This window comes from Pecten maximus, chromosome 19 (genome assembly GCF_902652985.1).
Source record: "Pecten maximus chromosome 19, xPecMax1.1, whole genome shotgun sequence".
Taxonomy (NCBI): Eukaryota; Metazoa; Mollusca; class Bivalvia; order Pectinida; family Pectinidae; genus Pecten; species Pecten maximus.
This window is the reverse complement of record NC_047033.1, coordinates 28,076,879-28,102,393: the sequence shown is the minus strand read 5'-3', so window position 1 is coordinate 28,102,393 and position 25,515 is coordinate 28,076,879. Positions and strand designations below refer to the sequence as shown.

At 35.6% G+C, this 25,515-nt stretch overlaps 1 protein-coding gene across 1 annotated transcript in view; it reads left to right on the top strand.

Moving 5' to 3' along the window:
- Nucleotides 1–21,406, top strand: part of LOC117317924 (kalirin-like) — a gene marked incomplete at its 3' end in the record, with an annotated part of 212,002 nt that extends 190,596 nt beyond the window's left edge. Inside the window, 14 exon segments of the mRNA XM_033872893.1 lie at nt 8,792–8,977; nt 10,138–10,218; nt 10,805–10,920; nt 12,543–12,609; nt 13,223–13,326; nt 13,687–13,756; nt 14,045–14,134; nt 15,367–15,459; nt 15,793–15,921; nt 17,565–17,600; nt 18,513–18,671; nt 19,156–19,336; nt 19,687–19,732; nt 20,974–21,406. Coding sequence (XP_033728784.1) covers nt 8,792–8,977; nt 10,138–10,218; nt 10,805–10,920; nt 12,543–12,609; nt 13,223–13,326; nt 13,687–13,756; nt 14,045–14,134; nt 15,367–15,459; nt 15,793–15,921; nt 17,565–17,600; nt 18,513–18,671; nt 19,156–19,336; nt 19,687–19,732; nt 20,974–21,406 — 1,791 coding nt within the window.
- Between the last annotated feature and the right edge of the window lie 4,109 nt (nt 21,407–25,515).

The window sequence follows — 25,515 nt, the reverse complement described above, 5'->3', positions numbered from 1 at the left end:
CTGTATATTACAGGTTATGGAGACTGAGAGACTCTACCTGTATATTACAGGTTATGGAGACTGAGAGACTCTCTACCTGTATATTACAGGTTATGGAGACTGAGAGACTCTCTACCTGTATATTACAGGTTATGGAGACTGAGAGTCTCTCTACCTGTATATTACAGGTTACGGAGACAGAGAGTCTCTACCTGTATATTACAGGTTATGGAGACTGAGAGACTCTCTACCTGTATATTACAGGTTACGGAGACTGAGATACTCTCTACCTGTATATTACAGGTTATGGAGCCTGAGAGTCTCTACCTGTATATTACAGGTTATGGAGACTGAGAGACTCTCTACCTGTATATTACAGGTTATGGAGACTGAGAGACTCTCTACCTGTATATTACAGGTTATGGAGACTGAGAGACTCTCTACCTGTATATTACAGGTTATGGAGCCTGAGAGACTCTACCTGTATATTACAGGTTATGGAGACTGAGAGACTCTCTACCTGTATATTACAGGTTATGGAGCCTGAGACTCTCTACCTGTATATTACAGGTTATGGAGACTGAGAGACTCTACCTGTATATTACAGGTTATGGAGACTGAGAGACTCTCTACCTGTATATTACAGGTTATGGAGACTGAGAGACTCTCTACCTGTATATTACAGGTTATGGAGACTGAGAGACTCTCTACCTGTATATTACAGGTTATGGAGACTGAGATACTCTACCTGTATATTACAGGTTATGGAGACTGAGAGACTCTCTACCTGTATATTACAGGTTATGGAGACTGAGAGACTCTACCTGTATATTACAGGTTATGGAGACTGAGAGACTCTCTACCTGTATATTACAGGTTATGGAGACTGAGAGACTCTCTACCTGTATATTACAGGTTATGGAGACTGAGAGACTCTCTACCTGTATATTACAGGTTATGGAGACTGAGAGACTCTCTACCTGTATATTACAGGTTATGGAGCCTGAGAGACTCTACCTGTATATTACAGGTTATGGAGACTGAGAGACTCTCTACCTGTATATTACAGGTTATGGAGACTGAGATACTCTACCTGTATATTACAGGTTATGGAGACTGAGAGACTCTCTACCTGTATATTACAGGTTATGAGACTGAGAGACTCTCTACCTGTATATTACAGGTTATGGAGACTGAGAGACTCTACCTGTATATAACAGGTTATGGAGACTGAGAGACTCTCTACCTGTATATTACAGGTTATGAGACTGAGACTCTCTACCTGTATATTACAGGTTATGGAGACTGAGATACTCTACCTGTATATTACAGGTTATGGAGACTGAGAGACTCTCTACCTGTATATTACAGGTTATGAGACTGAGAGACTCTCTACCTGTATATTACAGGTTAGGGAGACTGAGAGACTCTACCTGTATATTACAGGTTATGGAGACTGAGAGACTCTACCTGTATATTACAGGTTATGGAGACAGAGAGTCTCTACCTGTATATTACAGGTTATGGAGCCTGAGAGACTCTCTACCTGTATATAACAGGTAACAGAGTCTGTTCCTGTTGCTCCATCCATAAGTGTTTAGCTTCAGGTGTGAAAGATGCTACATATGGTTTATGATGCACTTGCTCACCTGTAAAATAATTTACCTGTGAATATATGTGTACCTGTGTGATAATCATTTACCTGTGTGATCTGTGAAACATATCATGGACAATGATACTTTGTAATGATTTCTTTATTGACATGATGTGGACATACCATATGATATTCTCAGCGAGCTACTTTCCATAACATACACCAGGTGAAAAGGTTGATATTGGATGGTGTAAGTGATATCATCAGGTAATGATACTGATGTAACTAAGGTAAAGGGATACTGTGTTATTGGCAGAGTTAGGTGATAATGTGGCGATGTGTTACTGAGGTGACCCCAGTATGACGCTGGGTCTTAGTAATGGTGTCATATGTTAAACGTATCTAGTATGACGCTGGGTCTTAGTAATGGTGTCATATGTTAAACGTATCTAGTATGACGCTGGGTCTTAGTAATGGTGTCATATGTTAAACGTATCTAGTACTGATGATAATTAACGGGTTTATCGCCCACTGTTACGTAGACAATGATGATTGTTACAATGTTTTATTATACAACTGATGTGCAGCAAACTTATAATGTATATAATTGTAATTATGATGTATGATATGATATAATGATGTATTACATTGTTATAATGATATATTACATTATTATAATGATATATTACATTATTATAATGGTGTATTACATTGTTATAATGGTGTGTTACATTGTTATAATGATATATTACATTGTTATAATGGTGTATTACATTGTTATAATGATATGTTACATTATTATAATGGTGTGTTACATTGTTGTAATGGTGTATTACATTGTTATAATGGTGTATTACATTGTTATAATGGTGTGTTACATTGTTATAATGGTGTGTTACATTGTTATAATGGTGTGTTACATTGTTATAATGGTGTGTTACATTGTTGTAATGATATATTACATTGTTATAATGATATATTACATTATTATAATGGTATAGTGGTGTATTACATTATTATAATGGTGTATTACATTGTTATAATGGTGTATTACATTGTTATAATGGTGTATTACATTATAATAATGATGTATTACATTATTATAATGATGTGTTACATTGTTATAATGGTGTGTTACATTGTTGTAATGGTGTGTTACATTGTTATATTGATATATTACATTATTATAATGGTGTATTGCATTGTTATAATGGTGTATTACATTGTTATAATGGTGTGTTACATTGTTGTAATGGTGTGTTACATTGTAATTGTTACTACATTGTTATAATGGTGTATTACGTAACTGATTCAAATGGTATGTGTTATTGTTGAAGTGTTCTACAATTACAAAATACAATATTGTAATACATTTTTACATTGGAAAAGCTGCAATCGGTTAAACAAAAGAATTATAATTGATTAAACAAAAGAATTATAATCCATTAAATCCATTAAACAAAAGAATTATAATCCATTAAACAAAAGAATTATAATCCATTAAACAAAAGAAATTTAATCAATTAAAAATCCATTAAACAAAAGAATTTTAATTGATTTAATAAAAGATTTATAATCCATTAAACAAAATAATTATAATCCGTTAAACAAAAGAATTATAATCCATTAAATCCATTAAACAAAAGAATTATAATTGATTAAACAAAAGAAATTTAATCAATTAAAAATCCATTAAACAAAAGAATTTTAATTAATTAAATAAAAGATTTATAATCCATTAAAGAAAAGAATTATAATCCATTAAACAAAAGAATTATAATCCATTAAATCCATTTAACAACAGAATTATAATTGATTAAACAAAAGATTTATAATCCATTAAACAAAAGAATTATCGCTTATTTACTACCGAGATGTTCTTCTTTGGAATGATACAAGGGACTGCCATATTTCGGTCAATAGGTCAGTTTCAACTATACATTTCTCAGGACAGATTTGGACTGTCCTGAGTTGGAAAGACACCAGTTATAGATATGTGATATGGACCTCCTGTATGATGCTTACTGAGGTAGCCACTAGAGTCAAGGAGACAACCCCCCCCCCCCCCCCCCCACAAAAAAAAAACAAAACCAAAAAAAAAACAAGAAAGATATGGCAATGAAGTCAGAAACAAATAAGATATAAATTTTTAAAAACAGCTAAGGAATAATAGTTGATTTGATTAACCAACATGGGTAAAGGTGTTAATCTTTGTAAATTTAGGGCAACATCCATTATCAATGATGTGTGGCCCAAAAAAAAAAAAAAAACATGATGAAAGATGATTTTATAATGTACAATTTTGGTCTAAGATTACTCTTGGGGTTGGATGGGGGGTCTATATGAACTTTTATAAGTTGACAAATGAGCGAGGACAATTCTTGATAAATAATATTGATTTGTAGCCAATGAAAGAAAAGCTTACAAGATGACATCGGAGGAAGGCGGAATGCATAAAAATGGTGCTGGTGGTTCGATGGTTCGCTTGTGTCTCCGTGTTGTCTCTAACATATGCCCGTGTGGGCGGACGTCTAGATATCGATTAGATAAACCGGTAATTTCTATATTGATTTGACTTGATTGTTCGACTTTTGCTGTAATATGTACAAGTGGTTATGAAGATGTGTAACATTTATTAAGTTGATTCAGACTTCAGCAGTATGCTGATAGGACCTGACAGATTCGCAGCAAAATTATAAGGGGAGCAACATTGCCAATATTACTTCAGTGACCATGCTTCCCTATAGGATTTAGGACACTCATAGGATTTAGGACACTCATAGGATTTAGGACACTGGTAGGATTTAGGACAATGATGGGATTTAGGACAATGACAGGATTTAGGACAATGACAGGATTTAGGACACTGACAGGATTTGGGACAATGATAGGATTTAGGACAATGACAGGGTAAGGGCACTGGTAGGATTTAGGACAATGACAAGATTTAGGACAATGACAAGATTTAGGAAAATGACAAGATTTGGGACACTGATGGGATTTAAGACACTGACAGGGTAAGGGCACTGGTAGGATTTAGGACAATGACAAGATTTAGGACAATGACAAGATTTGGGACACTGATGGGATTTAAGACACTGACAGGGTAAGGGCACTGGTAGGATTTAGGACAATGACAAGATTTAGGACAATGACAGGATTTAGGACAATGACAGGATTTAGGACACTGGTAGAATGTAGGACACTGACAGGATTTAGGACACTTTTGATCTTTGTTCTTGTCTTTGTATGTCTGTACTACTTTTGTCCATCACTGAATTATGTCATCTTTCTTCGTACAGAATCTTTAATATCATTTGATTCAGAGAAACAATTTCTATAAAATGACTTCACCTCAATATTGGAACTTTGAACTTTTTTCTGTAATGTTGTGACCAGTTATAATCAATGGGTAAATGATTTTTGTGGTGTGATAGGAAGAAGAAATTTAAAAAAAAGTACCCTGGCCACACTAGGCCTTGAGCTAGCAACCTCTCCCTCCATAATCAGACATCCTACTCACCAGACTAAAGTGAAGTTCCTACTAGTCTGAGCTAGTAAAGTGACCTTATACTCTCCACATCCCACCACTAGACTAAAGGGAAATTCCCACTAGTCTGAGCTTGTAAGGTGACCTTATACTCTCCACATCCCACCACTAGACTAAAGGGAAATTCCCACTAGTCTGAGCTAGTAAGGTGACCTTATACTCTCCACATTCTACCACTAGGCTAAAGGGAAATTCCCACTAGACTGAGCTAGTAAAGTGACCTACACTCTCAACTTCCTACCACTAGACTAAAGGGAAATTCGGACTAGTCTGAGCTGGTAAGGTGACCTTATACTCTCCACATCCTACCACTAGACTAAAGGGAAATTCCCACTAGTCTGAGCTATTAAAGTGACCTTATACTCTCCACATCCTACCACTAGACTAAAGGGAATTTCCAACTAGTCTGAGCTATTAAAGTGACCTTATGCTCTCCACATCCCACCACTAGACTAAAGGGAAGTTCCTACTAGTCTGAGCTAGTAAGGTGACCTTATACTCTCCACATCCCACCACTAGACTAAAGGGAAATTCCCACTAGTCTGAGCTAGTAAGGTGACATACACTCTCAACATCGATTCCCACCACTAGACTAAAGGGAAATTCCCACTAGTCTGAGCTAGTAAGGTGACCTACACTCTCCACATCCTACCACTAGACTAAAGGGAAATTCCCACTAGTCTGAGCTATTAAAGTGACCTTAGACTCTCCACATCCCACCACTAGACTAAAGGGAAATTTCCACTAGTCTGAGCTAGTAAAGTGACCTTAGATTCTCCACATCCTACCGCTAGACTAAAGGGAAATTCCCACTAGTCTGAGCTAGTAAGGTGACCTACACTCTCCACATCCCACCACTAGACTAAAGGGAAATTCCCACTAGTCTGAGCTAGTAAAGTGACCTTAGATTCTCCACATCCTACCGCTAGACTAAAGGGAAATTCCCACTAGTCTCAGCTAGTAAGGTGACCTACACTCTCCACATCCCACCACTAGACTAAAGGGAAATTCCCACTAGTCTGAGCTAGTAAGGTGACCTACACTCTCCACATCCTACCGCTAGACTAAAGGGAAATTCCCAATAGCCTGAGCTAGTAAGGTGACCTACACTCTCCACATCCCACCACTAGACTAAAGTTAAATTCCCACTAGTCTGAGCTAGTAAGGTGACCTACACTCTCCACATCCACCACTAGACTAAAGAGAAATTCCCACTAGTCTGAGCTTGTAATGTGACCTACACTCTCCACATCCACCACTAGACTAAAGGGAAATTCCCACTAGTCTGAGCTAGTAAAGTGACCTTAGACTCTCCACATCCCACCACTAGACTAAAGGGAAATTCCCACTAGTCTGAGCTAGTAAAGTGACCTACACTCTCCACATCCTACCACTAGACTAAAGGGAAATTCCCACTAGTCTGAGCTAGTAAGGTGACCTTGTACTCTCCACATCCTACCACTAGACTAAAGGGAAATTCCCACTAGTCTGAGCTATTAAAGTGACCTTATACTCTCCACATCCTACCACTAGACTAAAGGGAATTCCCACTAGTCTGAGCTATTAAGGTGACCTTATACTCTCCACATCCTACCACTAGACTAAAGGGAAATTCCCACTAGTCTGAGCTATTAAGGTGACCTTATACTCTCCACATCCTACCACTAGACTAAAGGGAAATTCCCACTAGTCTGAGCTAGTAAGGTGACCTTATACTCTCCACATCCTACCACTAGGCTAAAGGGAAATTCCCACTAGTCTGAGCTAGTAAAGTGACCTTAGACTCTCCACATCCTACCGCTAGACTAAAGGGAAATTCCCACTAGTCTGAGCTAGTAAGGTGACCTTATACTCTCCACATCCCACCACTAGACTAAAGGGAAATTCTCACTAGTCTGAGCTAGTAAGGTGACCTACACTCTCAACATCCCACCACTAGACTAAAGGGAAATTCCCACTAGTCTGAGCTATTAAAGTGACCTTAGACTCTCCACATCCCACCACTAGACTAAAGGGAAATTTCCACTAGTCTGAGCTAGTAAAGTGACCTTAGACTCTCCACATCCTACCGCTAGACTAAAGGGAAATTCCCACTAGTCTGAGCTAGTAATGTGACCTACACTCTCCACATCCACCACTAGACTAAAGGGAAATTCCCACTAGTCTGAGCTAGTAAAGTGACCTTAGACTCTCCACATCCCACCACTAGACTAAAGAGAAATTCCCACTAGTCTGAGCTGGTAAAGTGACCTACACTCTCCACATCCACCACTAGACTAAAGGGAAATTCCCACTATTCTGAGCTAGTAATGTGACCTACACTCTTCACATCCACCACTAGACTAAAGGGAAATTCCCACTAGTCTGAACTGTACCCTGCTGTTCACTTCTACATTGGAAATATGGTAGAGATTGATGTCCAATACTTAACTTTATTATGGCTGAATTCTGACAAAAGTCATCTTACAGCAATACCTTTCACAGTCTATGACATAATTGTTCATTGGATGTCCTTGAACTTGTTCTATTTTTGTATCACAGGGGCGTGAAGGTCATTCCAATATAAACTCATCTAAATACGAACGATTCCAGGTATACATTTCACAACTAACAAAATTTTCATCAAATCTTTAATGAATTTCAATACTAACAAAAATTGTAGAAACAATTATCTCTTTGGGCTTAGCAGGATAAAAAAAAAACACCTTTTGCAGATACGATAATATAAATGACCTTTGAACCTACCATTAATTGTGATGCAGTACTATTATGTTTATGCTTTGAACTTTGAACTTTAACCCCTGACTTCAGTTGGCTCTCTATAAATTCCCAAGATGTCTTCTGCATCTTTGAAGATCGAAAATGCATGGATTGATTTCAGAGATGAAATATTTTTAAAATGTTGGTGGATATTGCTGTCTTAATTAGCACTTAAATTCTGCTTTACAACTACTAATACAAATGGCTGTCTCATATTCTACCTTTCCCTTGCTGATTTTCTGACAGGAACACTTGGAAGGATATATATGATACACATTTTATCTGTAGGTTGAAGTATATGAGTGATTCTTGAAAAGTAATATGTATCAATTGTGATCAAAGGTTGGGCTATAAAGATGTTTAGCTGCATGGTTATAAAAACGTTTGTGAGACAGCAATATATTACAGGTATATGTTTAATCATTGTCATTGAAGAGCTTCAAAATCTAGGTCCTGCTAAGTTTGATAGTTTTCATAACTTTGCTGTGTGCTTATAATTTGATCTCTATTGGCCTAATGAAGATAATGTTTTGGGAGAGATGGTCCACGAGTTGTAATGATGTTGAATGAATTTCGTTTTTCTTTGATAATCTTTCTTTTAATTACAGCTCAGCAAGAATAGCCTGTATAATGTATAGTCACATATTTCTCAAAAATATTATTTAAATGTTTAAAAATAACAGTTTAGTAATGTCTTTGTTTTTATGGATACTCTCGAATTACCAGCAAACTCTTTGTGTGTTGTTATGTTGTATTTACTTGTTTTTGTACTTGTTGACCTTATTGTATGTCATGTATTGTATAAAAACATGTTGAAGGATTTTTTTGATCAAATATCCTTCATATTTGAAGAAATATTTTTCATTTGACCTGCAATGTTCAATTAAACGTTTGAATTCTATTTATAGGACCAAAATGAGCAGCCTAACGACCAAATGCAATCCACAGTTTCCATGGTGACGACATCCAAGCCTCACCTAGAGGAACCTGTTGATGAGGACATTGAAGAAGAAATAGAGTTACCTCCCCCTATGGAACTGCAGCGCCCCCTGTTTGGACAGGAAGGCTCCCCAGAAGACATAACTGCTAATTTTGTAAGCATTCCCAGTAGATTTAATCCAAGTTCTCTTAATAAGCAATATTTTATTCACAGTATTCTAAGAAGTTTCACTCACTAATAAATGTACCCTCTCTGAAGAATTTTACAGCCAAGAAGCAAATTAACAATGGGCTGTAAAATATTATACCGTTTATACCTAAAGGGAGTATATTAGAATGAATTCAGCGACACTATAATGGAATTAATGGATTTTCCAGTACTTAAACATACCAATCATGTAATTAGAAAATTCTCGGGACCTGCCATTTCCGTCATTCTTATGGCTGAAAATATATATCTATAATGTCAATATCAGCTTTGTAAAATTGTTAGCAGATACCATTGCATTGTCCTACAATAAGTTAACTCCTTCTTAGAGTCAAAATGTATACAATAGTCCCCTGGGTTCATTACAAGATAAATACAGTAGGCACTATATTCATTGTCGCTGCTTCTGTCAATACATTTGAGTTACCTCCCTTGAACTGATTTAGCAAGCTGCATGAGTACCATTTGTACATGATTATCCCTCTATCCTAACTATTGTTAGCTCACCTGCCCAATAAGCTTATACTGTGGTGTGTCTGTCGGACCAAGAGGCCCCCGAGACCTGTATTGGGTCTGTAGCTTACTGGAGTAAAGGGCTACTAAGTTAGTTAAAGCAAATGACTTTGATTTACATTCAAGGTCACAGGGGTGAAATAGCCTAAAATCATTAAATGACATTCTTCTCTGTAACCAATAGGCCCAGAAACGTTATAATATGTCTGCACTAGCAATCTAGGCCGAAGGGTTGCCAAATTTGTTCAAAAGAATGACCTTGGCCTACATTCAAGTTCACAGGGATCAAATATGTTAAAGTCTTTAAACAATGGTTTCTCGATGACCAAGAGACACAGAGACCTAATGTGTGGCCAAAATGAAGGACTACAAAATCTATTTGAATGAATAAGCCCAGCCTACTCTGATATTTTAAACAATTCAGTGTTAATCAGCTGAGTATCTGCATAAATGACCTACATGTAGATCAACTTTAAAGTAGGTGAGCGATACAGGCCTATTGGGCCTCATATTGATAAATCATAGAAGAGAGAAGTTTTTAACTATGAATGATTTGGTTATAAATTATATCCTCACGTTTGGTTTATTTTTCAGGCATCGGTTTCATTAAACCCGACCAATCCGCCCGCTTTAGAAGTGATGACAGAGATGGAACAGAAAGTTCGAGAACGTATCGTAAGTTTTAAATTACAACCTCAGTACTGGAGTCTTCTATGGACAGGGATAAAATTCTGATGTTGTTTAATAAAGTTTAATGTTTTTAAGATAGAAAAATAATCATTATATCATCTTTGAAAATGTGTGTTTAAATCAACATTCCACTCACTTGTACAATAAATGTACCTGTATCATGAGTCTGTCGTATGGAGGGTCAGCCATATATATCATGTATCCATCTTTAATCTAGATGATATGAATCTAGATCAAATATTAAAAAAAATCTTGAGTTATCTGTCCAACTAGGCGAGTTGTATTATTGATGGAGAGTTTAGGGGGAGCTCGGTTTTCACGTTGTCTTATAAAATAAAGCACAACATTTGTGATCAATTCCAGGTCATTTATCTGAATCCAACAATATATCCCGTCACCAAAATGAATTACAATGTAATAATACTTTTGTAATAAGATTATCACCCTAACACCATGTAATTATGTGATCTTGTAACACCTTGCAACCTAATAATTTTTGAGATGTTTGTCAACTTTGGCGTAAAGCAAGTTGTATGTATGTTGATGAGTTGTTGATTGGACTTTGATTCAGGATCCAAATGGAGATTGTAATTTGGAACAGCCAGGATCTTCAGGGTCGGACACTGGAAATGACCAGCCCCTCGAACCTAGCGAAGAACAGCAGCAAAAAGGACTACAGAAGCGAAAGTAAGGGCTTAAATACTACACAAACTAAAGTAAGGGGTGAAATACTACACAAACTAAAGTAAGGGCCGAAATACTACACAAACTGAAGTAAGGGCTGAAATACTACACAAACTAAAGTAAGGGCTGAAATACTACACAAACTAAAGTAAGGGCTGAAATATTACACAAACTAAAGTAAGGGCTGAAATACTACACAAACTAAAGTAAGGGCTGAAATACTACACAAACTAAAGTAAGGGCTGAAATACTACACAAACTAAAGTAAGGGCTGAAAAACTACACAAACTAAAGTAAGGGGTGAAATACTACACAAACTAAAGTAAGGGCTGAAATACTGCACAAACTATAGTAAGGGGTGAAATACTACACAAACTAAAGTAAGGGCCGAAATATATTACACAAACTAAAGTAAGGGCCGAAATATATTACACAAACTAAAGTAAGGGCTGAAATACTACACAAACTAAAGTAAGGGCTGAAATACTACACAAACTAAAGTAAGGGCTGAAATACTACACAAACTAAAGTAAGGGCCGAAATACTACACAAACTAAAGTAAGGGGTGAAATACTACACAAACTAAAGTAAGTATTGAAATACTACACAAACTAAAGTAAGGGCTGAAATACTACACAAACTAAAGTAAGGGCTGAAATACTACACAAACTATAGTAAGGGCTGAAATACTACACAAACTAAAGAAAGGGGTGAAATACTACACAAACTAAAGTAAGGGCTGAAATACTACACGAACTAAAGTAAGGGCCGAAATACTACACAAACTAAAGTAAGTATTGAAATACTACACAAACTAAAGTAAGGGCTGAAATACTACACAAACTAAAGTAAGGGCTGAAATATTACACAAACTAAAGTAAGGGCCGAAATACTACACAAACTAAAGTAAGGGGTGAAATACTACACGAACTAAAGTAAGGGCTGAAATACTACACGAACTAAAGTAAGGGCCGAAATACTACACAAACTAAAGTAAGGGCCGAAATACTACACAAACTAAAGTAAGGGCTGAAATACTACACAAACTAAAGTAAGGGCTGAAATATTACACAAACTAAAGTAAGGGCCGAAATACTACACAAACTAAAAGTAAGGGCCGAAATATTATTGAATTTTCAGCTGGTATATATACAGCGCTGCTAATACATATATTTCCTGTTTTTTGTTTACAATCCAGTTCAATAGCAAGATTTCATTAAAAGCAATTTTCTTCCCTCACGGATTGATTTGCTCTTAAAAATATATTTATATATTATTACAGTTTTGTCATATAAGGATATGTTGTTTTGAAAATCTCCTTTCGTGTAGAAAAAAACAAGATATGAAAAGTAAATAATGGCTTGTCGGGGGGGGGGGGGGGGGGGGGGCTGCACATTAGTAACACACTTGCTTTATAGGCCGGTTTTCGATTCCCCGATCGGACATGAAAAGGTATGGACTCACCTACCTGATTACGTGGGTTTGCCTCTTGTACTCCAATTTCCTCCCACATTAAGACTCCACACACGCTTCCCTACGGGCAAATGAGCGTGAAAAATATAAGTTGAATTAACATTTTTCACAATTGTCAAAATATTAATTCATTTTTTATAATAAATTGACAGATTTGTGATACAGGAATTGATCGATACAGAGAGAGACTATGTGAAAGACCTTGGATCTATAGTAGAGGTAAGTCATTGTCCGGAGTATTGGACTGACCAGAGGTCAGTTCCCCCTAATTTCAGGTTTCTTTTCCAGGGTAATAACAAAGGATCAATTGTTTCCTAAGAGTGCTGGTGAGTCAAACTTCTGAAATGGACCTCATCTAGGTAGGGCTGATTACTGGGGAGAAATTTTGAAAATAAAAACATAATTAAAAGTATTCAGAGGTATAACTTGTTTATGTTTTAAATTATGTTGTATTTAAACATATTTGAAAATTAAAAAAACATATTTGAGTATTTAGAAGTACTAAACATCAGTCATTCATTTCTGAAATTATTATTAAAAATATTTGTTTATGGTTTAAATAAAATTTTCTATCAATGAAAATTTCTGAGGAATAAGTATACTCTGATCATGTAACCTTTGTGTTTCGATTGACCCCTGAACTCTGTTACAACCCTCAATGCAGTTAGTTGACTTGAATATATTTTCAAGATTAGATTTTGTAAGGTAAAACAGTTTAAAATTATAATTGTTTTTGCTCTTATCAATTTTGGAAATTTCACCGATTATGAATTTTAAACCTATTCCTGACAAGGTTTGATAGAGTCTGACCTTTAACCCTTTGTGTTACCAGGGCTACCAAGCATATCTGAGTGAGAACCCTATTCCAGAGAGTATGAAGGGTATCAGTGATGTCGTGTTTGGCAACATCGGCCAGATTTATGACTTCCACAGACTGTAAGTCACATGACCTCAATATCATTTGATAAAATTAAAATTTGTATTTCACATACGTGTTTATGACTTGGATTCCTTTGAATGAAGAATTTTCCCAAAATTTACAAGAACTGCTCAAGCTTTTAATAATGTTAAAAAAGGCATATGTGCATATAAAGTACTATAGTTGTTTATAATGAAGAAAAATAGTCTATAACATATTTTGATATTTTAGTTTGGAATTTTGAGAATGTATCAAATTTGAAAAAAAAATCTTATGGTATTTAAATAAAAAAGATTGTGTTATTCATTAAAGATTTATCAGAACTTCTGTATTTTCATTTGAATATATTCCTTCAATATAACTTTTTTTCATCACAGAACCTTTCAACCTGCCCTAGAAAAATGTTCAGATGAACCAGAACGGCTAGGCTCAATATTTACAACACAGGTGAGTTGTCTCCCCTTTCTCATGTACAAAAGTTCAGCTGAAATGTTCAGATGAGAAATAATAACTGAATTGTGATCTACACTGCTGTGTTATTTAAAAGGAAACTGCATGCATACTGTCGGAACATTTTCCTGTTGCTTCTTTCTTAGATGTTTAATCTGTTTTTGAAGTTGTATTTAAAAAGTTTATTAATGTTTTCTAGAGTTATATGTTTTCAAAGTTTGGATTTAAATGTTTATTTTGCCAGACTTGTTTTAAAATTTCATTTTTAAATTTTTTTTTTTCCAGGAGCGTAAATTACGGATGTATGTGAAATACTGCGAGAATAAACCAAAGTCAGACTACATTGTAGCAGAGCATTTGGATGACTATTTTGAAGTATGTAACATTTTTTGTGTTATTATGAAACTATCTCCCCTAGATTAAGTTTTTGTATGCTATCTTATTTAAAGGTGATCATTGTCCTCATAAGATATTGGGAAAATATCAAATTTCATACATAATTATTAGATTTTACCTCCAAATGTCTATTCCTAATTTCATTGACTTTCTTGGAGAGTCTAGTGGCCGCCTTTATGAGGAAAATACTTTCCTATAAATATCCCCGTCTAAAAGCTATATTTGAGCAAGTGACATGATCATGCACATCAAAAGAGAGACTAATTTAACATTGGTTTTGGTAAAAATTCTATGCTGGTCCCAGGCAAGAATCAAATACCCAGATTGCCAGCTTTCTTTTTGATTTTTTCGGGTGGTAAAAGTGTTGAGTATATAACTTTTGTGGAGTGTTAATATTGTAAAGTATGTAACTTTTGTAGGGTGGTAATAGTGTAAAGTATGTAACTTTTGTAGGGTGGTAATTGTGTAAAGTATATAACTTTTGTAGGGTGGTAATAGTGTAAAGTATGTCACTTTAGTAGGGTGGTAATAGTGTAAAGTATATAACTTTTGTAGGGTGGTAATTGTGTAAAGTATGTCACTTTTGTAGGGTGGTAATAGTGTAAAGTATGTCACTTTTGTAGGGTGGTAATAGTGTAAAGTATATAACTTTTGTAGGGTGGTAATTGTGTAAAGTATATAACTTTTGTAGGGTGGTAATTGTGTAAAGTATATGACTTTTGTAGGGTGGTAATAGTGTAAAGTATATAACTTTTGTAGGGTGGTAATAGTGTAAAGTATATAACTTTTGTAGGGTGGTAATAGTGTAAAGTATATGACTTTTGTAGGGTGATAATAGTGTAAAGTATATAACTTTTGTAGGGTGGTAATAGTGTAAAGTATGTAACTTTTGTAGGGTGGTAAAAGTGTAAAGTATATAACTTTTGTAGGGTGGTAATAGTGTAAAGTATATAACTTTTGTAGGGTGGTAATAGTGTAAAGTATGTAACTTTTGTAGGGTGGTAATAGTGTAAAGTATATAACTTTTGTAGGGTGGTAAAAGTGTAAAGTATATAACTTTTGTAGGGTGGTAATAAGGTAAAGTTTGTATGAGCAAGCAATGCAGGCCCTCTGGTCCTCTTGTTATTAATTGTGATCACTTTTACAATTCATATTTATCTTTAAAAAAATGTTTAAAACATTGACACATGTGTACTTGCTTATTTTCCTAGGAAATCCGCCAGAAATTAGGTCACCGTCTCCAGCTACCTGACCTACTTATCAAACCTGTACAGAGAATTATGAAATATCAACTCTTGCTCAAGGTCAGAGGTCAAACAGTTACAGCTTTTGTATCTGATATGTCATCAACCCAGTAATTTAGAAATAACAACCGACAACCATTAACAATTCTAAACTTCAATCTATTTATTAAAAACAAAGTTCATTTCATGTCAGTGTTGTTTCCAGTTTGAACACTACTATTTACTTAAAAGAGTTCCTTGTTACCGCTACTGTCCACAACATGCCTGTGATATAACTTCAAAAAGGTCACAATTCAAGCCTACTGCTTTATAATATGTTAAGTAGGAACACTACGAACAGATGCAGCATTAAGAAGAGTCATTGCTGCAGATTTATCTTTTATTTTTCTACAGGACATACAAAAACACACAGAAAGAATAGGTCTGGATACCAAATCTTTACAAGACGCTATGGTCGTTATGTGTAATGTACCCAAAGAGGCCAACGACATGATGCAAGTGGGACGCCTACAGGGTTTTAATGTAAGTGGGGCACCTACAGGGTGTTAATGTAAGTGGGGCACCTACAGGGTGTCAATGTAAGTGGGGCACCTACAGGGTGTTAATGTAAGTGAGGCACCTACAGGGTTATAATATAAGTGGGGCACCTACAGGGTTTTAATGTAAGTGAGGCACCTACAGGGTGTTAATGTAAGTGGGGCACCTACAGGGTTTTCATGTAAGTGAGGCACCTACAGGGTTTTAATGTTAGTGGGGCACCTACAGGGTTTTAATGTGAGGCATCTACAGGGTGTTAATGTAAGTGGGGCACCTACAGGGTTTTAATGTAAGTGGGGCATCTACAGGGTTTTAATGTAAGTGGGGCATCTACAGGGTTTTAATGTGAGGCATCTACAGGGTGTTAATGTAAGTGGGGCACCTACAGGGTGTCAATGTAAGTGGGGCACCTACAGGGTGTTAATGTAAGTGAGGCACCTACAGGGTTTTAATATAAGTGGGGCACCTACAGGGTTTTAATGTAAGTGAGGCACCTACAGGGTGTTAATGTAAGTGGGGCACCTACAGGGTTTTCATGTAAGTGAGGCACCTACAGGGTTTTAATGTTAGTGGGGCACCTACATGGTTTTAATGTGAGGCATCTACAGGGTGTTAATGTAAGTGGGGCACCTACAGGGTTTTAATGTAAGTGGGGCATCTACAGGGTTTTAATGTAAGTGGGGCATCTACAGGGTTTTAATGTGAGGCATCTACAGGGTGTTAATGTAAGTGGGGCACCTACAGGGTTTTAATGTAAGTGGGGCATCTACAGGGTTTTAATGTAAGTGGGGCATATACAGGGTTTTAATGTGAGGCATCTACAGGGTTTTAATGTAAGTGGGGCATCTACAGGGTTTTAATGTGAGGCACCTACAGGGTTTTAATGTAAGTGAGGCATCTACAGGGTTTTAATGTAAGTGGGGCATCTACAGGGTTTTAATGTGAGGCACCTACAGGGTTTTAATATAAGTGAGGCATCTACAGGGTTTTAATGTGAGGCACCTACAGGGTTTTAATGTAAGTGAGGCACCTACAGGGTGTTAATATAAGTGAGGCATCTACAGGGTTTTAATGTGAGTGGGGCACCTACAGGGTTTTAATGTAAGTGGGGCACCTACAGGGTTTTAATGTAAGTGGGGCACCTACAGGGTTTTAATGTAAGTGAGGCACCTACAGGGTTTTAATGTAAGTGAGGCACCTACAGGGTTTTAATGTAAGTGGGGCACCTACAGGGTTTTAATGTAAGTGGGGCACCTACAGGGTTTTAATGTAAGTGAGGCATCTACAGGGTTTTAATGTAAGTGAGGCACCTACAGGGTTTTAATGTAAGTGAGGCACCTACAGGGTTTTAATGTAAGTGGGGCACCTACAGGGTTTAATGTAAGTGGGGCACCTACAGGGTGTCAATGTAAGTGGGGCACCTACAGGGTGTTAATGTAAGTGGGGCACCTACAGGGTGTCATTGTAAGTGGGGCACCTACAGGGTGTCAATATAACTGAGGAATCTACCGGGTTATAATGTCTGGGGCACCTACAGGGTTTTAAAATCAGTCCCTGAGACTAATTCAGAGGGGAAATATTTAATTGATTTGACTTGATCAATAACATATTCTACATTTTTGCTTCAGGGTAAAATAACTGCTCAAGGAAAACTACTTCTACAGGTAAAACTCTTTGAACTTAATTGATTGTAAACAAATTGATATATATATATCTTTATATAGACTTCAAAAATTAAATTTTGTTATCATTAATTATGCTTAATTTGAATAGTTTATAACAGCTCAAAATCGGAATATTTTATTGCATGCCTTTTTTTTTGTTGCCATCATATTACTAATTCCTTATATAACAGTTAATTAACTTACAAGATATTGTTTGTCTATGTTTGGTTGTTCTAGCTCATATTATAACTTTCTACCTCCCCTTACAACTTATTATCTCCCCTTACCAGTAATTACCACCCCTCACAACTAATTACCTCCCCTTACAACTTATTACTTCCCCTTACAACTTATTATCTCCCCTTACCAGTAATTACCACCCCTCACAACTAATTACCTCCCCTTACAACTTATTATCTCCCCTCACAACTTATTATCTCCCCTTACATTTTATGACCTCCCCTCACAACTTATTACCTCCCCTTACAACTTATTATCTCCCCTTACATGTTATTACCTCCCTCACAACTTATTACCTCCCCTTACAACTTATTATCTCCCCTTACATGTTATTACCTCCCCTTACAACTTATTACCTCCCCTTACATCTTATTACCTCCCCTTACATCTTATTATCTCCCCTTACATCTTATTACCTTCCCTTACAACTTATCATCTCCCCTCACAACTTATCACCTCCCCTCACATCTTATCACCTCCCCTTACATGTTATTACCTCCCCTTACATGTTATTACCTCCCCCTCATAACTTATTACCTCCCCTTACATCTTATTACCTCCCCTTACATCTTATTACCTCCCCTTACAACCTATTACCTCCCCTCACAACTTATTACCTCCCCTCACAACTTATTACCTCCCCTTACAAATAATAATTTCCATTTGTTGTAGGACACACTGCTGGTAGCTGAAGTCCAAGGAAGTGGTCAGCCAAAGTTTAAAGAAAGACGACTGTTCTTGTTTGAACAGAGCGTGATATTCAGCGAAATGACGGAGAGAAGACGTGGAACATTGTCCAATCCTAACTATGTGTACAAAAACTATCTCAATGTGAGTAGCAGAAAAAGTAACAAATGAAAACAAAACATTTTAAACAAATAAGGTCAGTTAAGTTTCTGTTGATAGTCTATTTTGGCATAGTAATAACATGATTGCATTTAACCTAGACAGCCAAGGTTTATTTTTGGGTTCGGGCATGAAAAGATGTGGTGGTTGCCTGCCCAATCACTTGGGTTTTCCATGAATACTTCGGTTTCCTACCACATACAAGTTGATTGTTTGGCAATTGTTGTGAAATCAATAAAGTTTTGTTTTGTAGTTCCTGTGAAATAAATAAATTTCATATTTTATTTGATGAAATCACGAGCTGGGGCATACACGATTCACAAATGTATTCCAGTTAAACCATGATAGCTGTCTTAAATTACTGATTGGTTTGTAACACAGTACCGTAGTAACCATGGTTTGTAACACAGTACCATAGTAACCATGGTTTGTAACACAGTACCATAGTAACCATGGTAACTCCTTACAGGTAAATAAGATGGCCCTTAAGGAGGACGTAGAACCGGGAGAGCCACTACGATTTATGTTAATTAATCGAGCACCAGGATCCACCACACAGTTTATACTACAGGCCCCGACCTTGGAAATCAAACAAACATGGATACGAAACATCTCCGCTAGTCTTCAGCTCCAGAAAATATTTGGAGATCGTATGTATAATAAACTTTTCTTTTGCATCTTTGTTATAAGTATATATACTTAAATGGCTGATGTAACTTGTTACATGTCATACCACATTCTCTACAGAAGCTAATCCCTGTCCCCTTAAAGAATCTAATACTGTCCGAGTAGTTGTCAGTACTTGCCAAGTCGAGCCTCTAACAACTCAAGCTTCAGATTTGTTGTGAATTAAGAACATTTCATATCCTTTTTTTTTTAATACCCTGGTATATAATTTTTTAAAGTGTCATATGAAATTGATTATATAGCTTAAATTAAGTGTTGATTTGGATAAATCTTCTCATGATATTGAACTAAATTGTATTGAAATCATTCGTAGGCCTGGCTAACCCAACAGCATACCAGGAAGATATCACAAAGGAGTTGTGAGTATAATTATTATTTATATTAGTATTTATAGACTTTAATATTGATGTCTTTATTAATGTTCATATCCTTATTAATATTCATGCCCATATTAATATTCATGCCCATATTAATATTCATGTCCTTATCAATATTCATGTCTTTATTGATATCGATTTCCTTATTAATATTCATAGCCATATTGATATTCAAAGACTTTAATAATCATGCCTTTATTAATATTCATGTTTTTATTAGGTCACCTCATACAAAATTTCAGTTGACCTATTACAATGGCCTTTTTGTCCAGCGTAGTTCAGCGTAAACAATTTACATTTTCAACTAATTCTCAATTACCAACAGGACCAGAGACTTAATATTGGGTCTGTAGCATGCTGGATGAAGGGCTGCCAAGTTTGTTCAAATGGATGACCTTGACCTTCATTCAAGGTTACAGGGTTAAATATGCTGAAACATTTAAACAACTTCTTCTTGATAACCAAAAGGCCCAGAGACCCAATATTAAGTCTGTAGCATGCTGGGATAAATTAAGGGCTACCACGTTTGTTCAAATGGATGACCTTAACCTTTATTTAAGTCACAGGAGTCAAATATGCTAAAATCTTTAAATGACTTCTTCTTGATAACCAAAAGGCCCAGAGACCCAATATTAAGTCTGTAGCATGCTGGGATAAAGGGCTACCACGTTTGTTCAAATGGATGACCTTAACCTTTATTTAAGTCACAGGAGTCAAATATGCTAAAATCTTTAAATGACTTCTTCTTGATAACCAAGAGGCCCAGAAATCTGATATTGGGTTTGTAGCATTCATGGATAAAGGGCTATAACAATTGTTCAAATGAATTACCTTAACCTTTGTTCAAGGTCACAGAGGTCATATATGCTAAAATATATCAAAACTCAAGTAACCGTTAAAGCCCATGGGCCTCTTGTTAATATGCATTTAACAACCAAATGTCCATCCCTAAATTATTCTATTTATTTACTTTTGAATATTAGTTATTGATGCTTACATCACATGTTCATGAGTAAGGTACTTCGAAATCCTGTTAAACATTATAAATGAAAAAACATTATGTATAGAACAGCCCAAATCATGCTACCTTTTTGGATTGCTAGGATTTAAAATAATGTACATACCAAAAAATTGCATCTCTAGAAATCTGAGAAATAAATGTCTTTTTCTTGTTATGATCAGATTTTGAAAAAATGCGTGCTTTATTCTGTTATTTTTTTCAGATTTGCACCGGATTTAAGTAATCCTCAACGAGAGCCCCATCTCAGGAAGATGCAATCGCAACCTCAACCAACATCAAAGGGAGAAAACAACTCCCGCTCTCAGACGCCACCTAGTGGCCTAATGAAAAACCAGATGTCGGATCCTCAGAAGTATTCACGCTGTCGCTCAGTCCCAGGGCCAGCGGAGGAATCGCCATTGTCCCAATCTAACTGTGATCAGGACAGTAACCCACAGGGGCCCCCCATGGGGGAAGTCACACCAAAACCTAAACAATTTATTACAAAGAAATCAAAGAGTGACACCCCTATGGGTACCAGGACAGAGGCCGTTGGTAGTAGCCCAGATGTTGTTTACAATAGGACTAATTCACGGGAGTTACCCCCCCATGGGGGCCCTAGTGATGGAGTAACATCGTCAGGGGATGGTGATACGGTAAGTTCGCACCATTCTCCAGCATCATGATATCGTTGAATGTCCCCGTATATGTGTGCTGCTGTCCTATTATCCAGTAGTCTTCTCCGTACTAGAGGTTCCCACTCACTACGGAAATCATACTTGCTACGGAATTCCCACAAAAAACTGTGAAAAGAAACCGTGCCGGGTTGAGAGACCCTGCTCGGTACAGAAAACCGTTTTCAGTATAGGAGCCATGTTTGGTAGAAAAAGTGTACGGACAAAAACCACTCGGTTTTAAAATCATATGACCGTAAACTGTATGGATGCCATACTTGTTACAAAGCTGTACTTGGCTCAAAGATTACCGATAGAATTCATGACTTCATGAATGTCATATCCACTACATGTACTCTGTTATTTGATGTGTCAGAGATGAGACAGTATTTTTTCTCGTGCATATTGACTGCATCGTACTATATAGTGTGTCCATGGTAGTCCTCTGCGTTGTAATCGAGGACCGTAGTAACAGTCGCTGGATCTTAAACCACCCTTTGACTTCCCACTTATATGTCACTATAAGTTTCTACGTTACAATTCTCCTGGATGTGTGGATGCCTGCTGTAGTACAAATTAAAACATGTGTTTTGTCCGGAATGATCTAACAATTTGGAAACGTCAGAATATATTTTGCATGAATGAGAAAAATTGTATACGTGTCTTTGTCAGTGTTATCCACCATACAATACAAGCTTTTCTATGACTATGATTGATGGCACTTTTTAGACAAGCTTGTTTTTGGAATTGGATCAACAAATCATAAAAAATGAATTATTGTTGCTTCCTAGCTGTTCAATACAAGCTTCTTAGTGAGTACAAATGGTGTCACTTGTGCAAGCTTTTATTGGAATCAGATCAATCTATATGAAAAAGAGATTCATTGTTTTAAAAACTCTATGATTGTTCTCCTATGACAGAGAACAATGGTTTTTTTAAGTCTTTATTTGGGTTTTATATTGTAGAGTTTTGCAAAGAAACAATTCCAAAAAAATGTAAAGGGTGTTTATTTTAAACAGAATGGATCTTGATTTAAAATGGATATCAACCTAATTTTGTTAAAATATTTTTTATCATAGACTGAATTTAAAAAACAAAATGTGTGAATAAAGAGCAAATGCACCCCTTTGAAAATTCAATATTTAGGTGGTACAGAATGTACTGACATTACGGGTAAAGATAATATTCCATTGATAGAACAACAGAAAACTTTAAAATCAATGTATATTGTCTAAGATTGAGTTCAATTTTACAGACAAAAATGTAATTCATTTTGAAACTGGATCATTTCAATGTATTAAGTAATAATTGACTATCCTGAAAGAAATGTTCAATCAAGCTTCACAAAAATTCTAGACTATGTCATTGATTTATGATGTCAAAGTAAAAATGAAAAAACAGTGTAGATAAAAATTTCAAATTGAAAATTTTCTGATTTAAATACCATGACATCCACAGAGAATTTTTTGGGTTGGGAAAGTGATAAAAATATTAAGAAGAAGTAATGTAAGAGTTCAGACTACATTTATGGATGTAAATTTGCTGATGAATTATGGGTAAATACTATAATGCTATTTTTCTACTGACAACTTTTAGTTGAACTTTTAACCATGTATTGTTTAACACTACTGACGATACGAAGATTTGTAGATCTTGCCCGTAAGTGCAGGCCCTGAAAGATATAAATTTACATTGAATCTGTATAGTTTTTTGTCTAAAACATGTATCTAATTGAGTTTTTTATCAACTTTTTTCTTTAAGATATTTTGAAAATAGGCTTTCTCATAATAAATATTGGGGACAAATGGAGTTATGGTTCCTGACTGTCACCAGCCAATCGGAGCATGTTGTATGTAGTAGACAAATCAGTAGTGCATGTCCATTTGTTAATATCTTAAAGCAGGTCAACCAATGATCAGGTTAAACTACAGCACTAAAAATCAATTTTGGGACACTCTAAAAAAAATTATTTGTAAATTCCCAAAATTTCACTAATTTATGGGTCTATCTTCCAAAACTGTAATTAATTATGAATTATAAATCTCCGTTTCTGTAATAAATAATGGACATAAACTCCTAGAGTCTTTTATGTTTGTAAACAAGTTCCTGAACTGTGCAAATTATAAATATATAAAATAGTTACCTCTGGAATTTTTTATTAGAATAAAAATAGATTTCCAAATTAATTTATGTATATTACACTTACTCCCTTTTACATCCTTTCACAATACACATTTTGTGTCTGAAGATCCTAAAATGTGAACATACAGGTCATCCGTGCCTCTTGATTCAGAAAAAAAGAAACATGTCTTTTTATGCTGTGTCTGGAAACTCTATGTTCAGCATTTAAAGTTCCTGATTGCCAGATTTTAAGAAATCGGTTTTAGTCACGAATTTACACATCCTGATTTCAGTACAGATCTATAAACCGGTGGCTCAGTTGACATAGTATAGATTCAGTATACACTGCAGAAATAGTTCAGTTTATTGATATGCAGCAAATTTTCAGTTCACAAAAAAAATAAATAAATCCCTTGCATAGTGCATAGTGCAACAGTATATATTATTAGTATATATTGCAGTATAGTTTCAGTATGTATGGCGCAGTATAGGTTCTATATTGAAGTGTAGTGTATATTGCAGTATAATTATATGAATTGATAGCTTTGTAAAGCAGTATGATATCAGTATTAAAATATCGAGTAAACTTGGCATTTGGTGCTTATATATTTGATTTAGAGAAATAGAAAGTGAATGTTAGGAGCATATATCAAGTTTTTTCATAGACACATATTTGCAAATGTCACACAGAGGTACCTTTCAAGTAAAATATATTCCTTTAAAAATTAGAAAAAAAAAAAAACTTTTTTGGTGAAATAACCTTAAGATTTTGGCATGTACAATTTCTTTCCAGCATTTAAAATTCTAAACTATACTGATGTTGCAGTATTACTTAAAACTGACAATCAAGAGCAGGAGTAGTGCTGTGGCCAGCATAAAAAACAGCATACCTACAGCTTAAAATGAAATCAGCATAGATCTTTACCATCTTAGAAAGTAGTTTTAATACCTGGCATTTCTAGCTACTCTAAAGATATACTGTGTGACAATGAATCCTCGATCAGTTACAGCAGTTGATATACAATGTCCTAGTAACGGTCTATTGTTATGAATGATTGACGTTGATGCATGTCATTATTATATGCTGCTGTTAGGTTGTTGAATGCAGTATGATTTCAGCATACTTTTAGTATCAGACCTAGATAAGCTTGTATTGTCCCATTTCAGAAGCGTAAGTAATAACTCTGTATATCATAAAGTTTACTTTGAAATTGACATCACTAGAAAACATCGGGGAAAAAACAACAATTTTTACATCGTCCGTATTTTCTTTTATTTCTGCAGAAAAATATTTTCTTGTTCCGTACTGTTTCACAACCAAAATAAAGGGATCTTTCTTTACCTCATTCATAACCAGGTATAACATTAATTCACTCACACATAGAAAATTCATTTCTAAATTTTATTAATTATCTTACATGCAAATGAAATCATGAATGTCTCCATTTCATGTAACAGAATTACTGAACTATCCGCCTTCCATTTAATAGCATTATCAAATTATCTCCCTTGCATTTAATAGCATTATCAAATTATCTCCCTTGCATTAAACAGAAATACTGAATTAGCTCCCCTTTATGTAATAGAGTTCATGATTTAGCTCCCTTGAATCAAAATTCATTATCCTTTCTTAAAGGGACTTATTGGAAATAAATAACCCGTCTTCATCAATTGAAATTGATTAAATATATTCCAATACACATAATGTACATTAAATTTTACTTCATTCTCAATCCTTATTAAATCCACCAATGTACATCCCTTTACTCTGAATTAAATTAACTTTAATGAAAAAGCCCCCTTTCTACCAGTTACCTCCCCTTTCAGAGAATGAAAATTCAAAACTGAAACAAATTTATGCTCATCTTAGCTGTAAACTAAGAATAAGTAAAACGTTTTCCTGGAGTTTATTAACATTAAGTTTTCTCTTTGTTTCTCCTCACTAGTGTAAATGTCAGGTCAATGTCGGA